The sequence below is a fragment of the Thamnophis sirtalis genome, unplaced genomic scaffold, assembly GCF_051295495.1.
Source record: "Thamnophis sirtalis isolate CommonGarterSnake01/CBP01778 unplaced genomic scaffold, rThaSir2_p1.2 scaffold_2, whole genome shotgun sequence".
NCBI classification, from domain to species: Eukaryota; Metazoa; Chordata; class Lepidosauria; order Squamata; family Natricidae; genus Thamnophis; species Thamnophis sirtalis.
Genome location: NW_028261382.1, coordinates 106044737 through 106050673, shown reverse-complemented (window position 1 = coordinate 106050673; position 5937 = coordinate 106044737). Strand labels below are relative to the sequence as shown.

The 5937-nt window shown below is 37.8% G+C and overlaps 1 protein-coding gene across 1 annotated transcript; it reads left to right on the top strand.

Moving 5' to 3' along the window:
• Positions 1-4349: 4349 nt before the first annotated feature.
• LOC148049098 (proto-oncogene Mas-like) lies at positions 4350-5189 on the top strand. Its single transcript, XM_087703831.1, has one exon. The coding sequence runs from the start codon at positions 4419-4421 to the stop codon at positions 5187-5189; it is 771 nt and encodes a 256-aa protein (XP_087559957.1). The 5' UTR covers positions 4350-4418.
• Positions 5190-5937: the final 748 nt, after the last annotated feature.

Here is a 5937-nt window from a genome sequence, read left to right as displayed (position 1 = left end):
TTCACCAAAATGGCCATGCATAGCTTGTAGGAGGCTTTCAGAGAACTCCTGAGGGGTGGGGAGGGCAGAAATGAGCAAAAACTGGGCTGTTTTTTGCTCAATTTCCCCCCTCCCCCCCGATCCCAGGAGCACTCTATAAGCTTCCCAATGCCCTTTTTTTTGACAAAAATGGACCCATTTTTGTGAAAAATATGTTGTTTTTTTACTCGTTTTTGCCCCCCCCCCGGAACACTCTACAAGCCTCCTAAGCGCTATTCATGCTTTTCTTTCCTTTTTTTGGAAAAAAAAAACCTGGCCCATTTTTGCAAAAAGTGGACCATTTGGGGGGGATTTGAAGAGTGCAATTTTTTTTTTAATTTGCCTCTTCAAAACTTTGGTGCGTCTTATACTCCGAAAAATACAGTCATAGATGATAGATGATAGATAGATATAGATAGATAGATAGATAGATAGATAGATAGATAGATAGATAGATAGATAGATAGATAGATAGATAGATAGATAGATAGATAGATGAGGTAGGTAGGTAGGTAGGTAGGTAGGTAGGTAGGTAGGTAGGTAGGTAGGTAGGTAGATAGATAGATAGATAGATAGATAGATAGATAGATAGATAGATAGATGATAGATAGATAGATAGATAGATAGATAGATAGATAGATAGATAGATAGATAGATAGATAGATGAGGTAGGTAGGTAGGTAGGTAGGTAGGTAGGTAGGTAGACAGACAGACAGACAGACAGACAGACAGACAGACAGACAGACAGTTCACTCAAACATGGCATCATGGCACTAAGCAAGGAGGAGAAGGAGAGGCCATAACTAGAGTAACCCCATGTCCTTAGTTACAAAATAAAGTTCTTTTTTTTCCAGACAGCTGCCTTTTATCAGAATATGTGTTCTAGTGAATATTGTCCAGGTTTTCCTCTTGAATTTCCTTTTGTAAAGCAAAATTATCAACAATTAAAATGTGTTGTCCTTACGAACTGCTTTCAGAGTTATCCTTTTTGTCAGGTTTGTCCTTTTTACCAAGAAAATTACTGTAGTAATAAGGGACGGAGCCTTCAGGATTCAACTGGCCCTTCTTGTGAGGTCCTTCAGTTCTGAGGTAACTTCATTCTCTCTCAGCCCAGCAGAATAACAGAGTAATAGAGTTGGAAGGGGCCTTGGAGGTCTTCTAGTCCTACCCCTGCTAAAGCAGGAGACCCTATACCATTCCATAGAAGTGACTGTCCAGTCTCTTCTTAAAAACCTCCAATGATGGAGTACCCACAATTTCCAAAAGCAACCTTTGCTGAAGCAAAATAGCCAGATAATGATTTCCACAGAATTGTCTTATTAGTCATCAGATTCTTCTTCATCTTGGTGACTTAAAATCAATCTTGGTTCCTAGAAATAGCCTAGACAAGTCTATGTAATTTTCTTGGAAAGGTTTTTGGAAATCGTTTGCCCATATTTTCTTCATGGGGTTGAGAAGAAGTTGCTGGCCAAGATCATCCAAGTAGATTCAAGACAAAGGCAGGGCTAGAACTCATAGTCTCTTGGGTTCCAGCCCAGTGCCTTCAACTACTACATCAAACAGGCTATTTCACACATTCAGTTCTAGGTTTTTTAAGGGGAATTTTGAATGAATGTGGTGTGATACAGCTCAAGAATGTCCTATCTTGCTGATAGTTGTTTATTATTTGATAAAGAGCACAGAGATAAAGTATTACCACATCTGGGGAAAAATATGCCTTTCTGTTTTTGAGGTTGAGTAAAAAAGTGATAGAAGAATTTCAAAGAAAAAGCAAAACAATTCAAAGTGTAAAGTGTAATAAACTATACTGTGCTATGCTGTGCTACGCTACACTACATTACACTACAGATAGATGGGTGGATTAATGGATGGATGGATGGATGGATGGATGGATGGATGGATGGATAGATAGATAGATAGATAGATAGATAGATAGATAGATAGATAGATAGATAGATAGATACAAACAATTGTTACAAAAAGAGAAAAGCTGGGAAGTCTTTGAAAAAATGCTTCTTAACTTGCAAGATCTATCTGAAAAGTTTAATGAAAGATTTGGCGGTTCAGGACAGTTTGGAATCAATCCAGAGATACTACCTTCACTTGGATGGACTGGGATTTTGTCCATTGCTTCCAGATTTGAAAAAAAGAGACTGGTCTGAGAATTGTGAACTTGATGGAGAAGGCTAAAAGGGGAAAAAATGCAAGAAACTTAAAGATAATGGAATTGATGAGTGATGGACTGAATTTTCTTGGGAAGTTGGATGGACTTTGAAGAATGAACTTATTATATCTAACCAGAAAAAATTAACAAGAGATGCTGTGTTTTTCGTATGGGGAAACTTTCAAAACAATGGGTGCTGCAGAGATTTACAGAGGAGAATGATTCTGGAGAATGATCAATTGTTGGAAAAGATCCCAATTAAAACATCAATATTCATTTTTAAGAATCAAATGAGAATATTTAATCCTGGACAGACCCTCTCTGTACAGACCAGAGAGAATGATTGTGGTTATTTGTGCTAACTGTTTTAGGTAGCTCTTATAGACTTTTTACAAGTTAAATACACTAATAGATCATTAACAGAGGTTAATGAAGTTTAATTCTGCTGTTGGTTCACCTGTTAACTACCCTTTTTTATAAACAGTAGATTAATGAGGTCAAATGGGTTCAAATAGACACGTAGAATTTTATAAATTGTGGTCCTGCTACATGATGGAGCAACTATTATTCTTGCAACACATTTAACAGGATTCAGCTAGGGGGACGATATATCATCCTCATAACCATCTTATCAGAGTTTGCTATCAGAAGTTCCTCATTTCCTGGCAAGGATGATTTTGAAAAAAGATATTTTATTTCCTAACCCGCTGTGGGTGTGTCACTTTTGCACCACTCTCCTGAACATATATAAAGCAATTCTGTAGAATTTTCTACTGAGTGGTCCCAGCTCCTCTGAAACCAGAACTGAGATTAGGAAGAAAAACCTTACCACTTAGAATAAGACTTGCATTGATCTAGAAAGAGATTTTCTAGTAGTCTTCTTCAAAGAGAAGGTAAGACATTCGTAGAAAAAAGTCTTGTTATTAAATTCTCTTCTATCTATGATCCTTCATCATATGCAGCTTTGTTTCTGAAAAAATTGAATACCTTCTGATTAAACATATCAAAATAACTAAATGCTTTTTAAAATTGCATCTTCCCTTTGTATTAGCTCTTTAGAAATGCTGGTTATTGAACTCTGAATATTACCTGTTCACCCTGCTAATATTTCCATGATTTATGGTGCTTTATGGAATAATTAGCCTGATGAGGTATCTCTCTACACAATTGCTGCCTTGTTTCCTAATATGTAGAAAGAGAATTTATTTTTCTTTATTGTTTCTTGCCATTTCTTCTTTTCCCCACCTCAGATTCTATCAACCCCATTTCATATTCAGATTGAGATTGTTATTTAACCCATGCAATACATGATGCAATAATTTTACATGCTTTGAGTGAGCTTCTGCTAATGTACACATTCTGTATAGGATCCATTTTTATTAGTAAAATACAATAAGCTCTTTTTTTTGGTCTGTCCCATACATCAACTCCAGAAGATTAGAGCAGGGGTCTCCAACCCTGACAACTTTAAGACTTGTAGACTTCAACTCCCAGAAGACTTCAGCTCCCAGAAGACTTCAACTCCCAGAAGACTTCAACTCCCAGAAGACTTCAACGCCCATCTTCGCTGGCTGAGGAAGTCTGGGAGTTGAAGTCCACAAGTCTTCAAGTTGCCAAGGTTGGAGACCCCCAGATTGGAGCATCTTCATTTTTATTTTGTACATTCTTTCCCTTCCTTTTAGTTTAACAAAATCAAATTCCCTCCCTTCCCATTAATTAATCCATATTGCTTACCATTTGAAGTCACAATCTGCCTTATTCCATGAGTGCATCAGATAGGACCAGAGATGATCCATAGATAGAAGGTGACCTCCACTACCAATCATTGCCATGATGAATCCTAAGATGTTCATATAACACTTTTTAATCATATAAGCAAATCCAGATCATCACCCTTATTTCAACCATACAAAGAGCATCCTTGCATGCATAATTATGAGGACAGGACTGCTAATCTAGAGATTACCTTGTAATATGCGGTTTTAAGACTAAGACTGAGTCTAAGATTAAGACTAATGCAAAATTGTTTCTCTTTTGTTCCAAAATGAGTATCTGCAGCTATAGAAGGAAGAGAAAAGACTGAATCATAATGGATATGGCATCCCCTTCTCCTTTCACTGTCTTATCACAAATCAATGCAACATTCACTGGCAAAAAAAGAACCTGTAATGATTCTGGCAAAGAAGAAGAAGTGCTTATTTTTGCAATCTTCACTATACTTTTCTGTGTGTTGGGAATGTTGGCCAATGGCCTCGTGATCTGGTTGCTGGGCTCCTCCATTAAGAGGAACACTTTTGCCATTTATATTATCAACCTCTCTGTTGCAGACTTTGGTTTTCTCACCTTTGAGCTGATTATCAAAATCCACTGGCTTTTTACACGTCTGTATTGTGACTTTCCCTACGAACTCTTCCAAATGATCCTGCGGTTAATGTACAGTGCGGGACAATTTCTCCTGACAGTCATCAGCATCGACAGGTGTCTTTCGGTCCTCTTCCCAATTTGGTATCGATGCCACCGGCCGGTGCACATGTTTACGACCGTGTGTGCTGTCATCTGGGCCATTTCCTTCATCTTCTGTTCAATTCACTTCACAATTATAACAGTTCTTAGATTTGGAAAGAGTTGGGTGATATATCAGTTCATCGTTAACATTGTGCTTTGTCTCCCACTGATGACCATCTCCAGTGTCACCTTATTTATCAAAATCTGCTTCGTATCTAAAAGCCAAAGGCGGAGGAAGCTTTTGACAGCTATTTTGCTCACGCTTTTCTTCTTTTTAGTCTTGGCTTTTCCACTAAATGTCTTTTATTTTATCTGGTATGCTTTCGAACACATGCATCCCAACCTTCTGCATTATGGCTACTTATGTGCCTGCATCAATAGCAGCATTAACCCCATGATCTATTACCTGGTGGGGAGACAGAAGGATAAAACTCAGAGAAGCATGAAAGAAGTGCTTCAGAGAGTTTTCAAGGAGGAAGAAAATTGTACTGATCAAATGTAAACTGAAGAAAGTTCCAAGATCTCAACTCTTTAAATATCACCATTGTCATTCCTAAGATACAATCATTTCTTTCCAAGCAAGCCCATAATTTCCTTTTTTATTTAATGGGAACTGATCTCTATACTGATTAATTTGTGCCTGAATCCACCCTTTGTGCAGACAATTTAGAAGGAGAGAAGAAAGGAGGAAAGGAAGGAGGGAAGAAAGGAGAGTAGGAGAGAAGAAAGGAGGGAAGATAGGAGGGAATGTAGGAGAGAAGAAAGGGGGAAAGGAAGGAGAGAAGGAGAGAAGAAAGGAGGGAAGGAAGGAAGGAAGGAAGGAAGGAAGGAGAGAAGGAGAGAAGAAAGGAGGGAGGGAAGGGGGAAGGAGGGAGGGAAGGAAGGAGGGAAGGAAGGAGAATAGGAAAGAAGAAACGAGGGAAGGAAAGAGGGAGGGAGGGAAGAAGAAGTAGGACCGTTGTAAGATAAGATGGATCTATGAGATGGTAAGAAAGCAATTTGCAAGTATATTGTCAACTGTAGGGGAAAAAAAAGTTATAAATACATATTATTAATAACAGTGATGAGATCATATAATTGTGAATGTATATATGAAATTGATAAAATAAAAAATTAATTAAAAAAAATATCTTTGTGCAATATCAAAACATTTTTCAAATAACCTATTTACCTAGCATGCCCAACCTGATGATTAATTAGCTTGCTTTAGTTCTGCCTTCCCCTACTTGAATGGCCTACAATTCTATTTT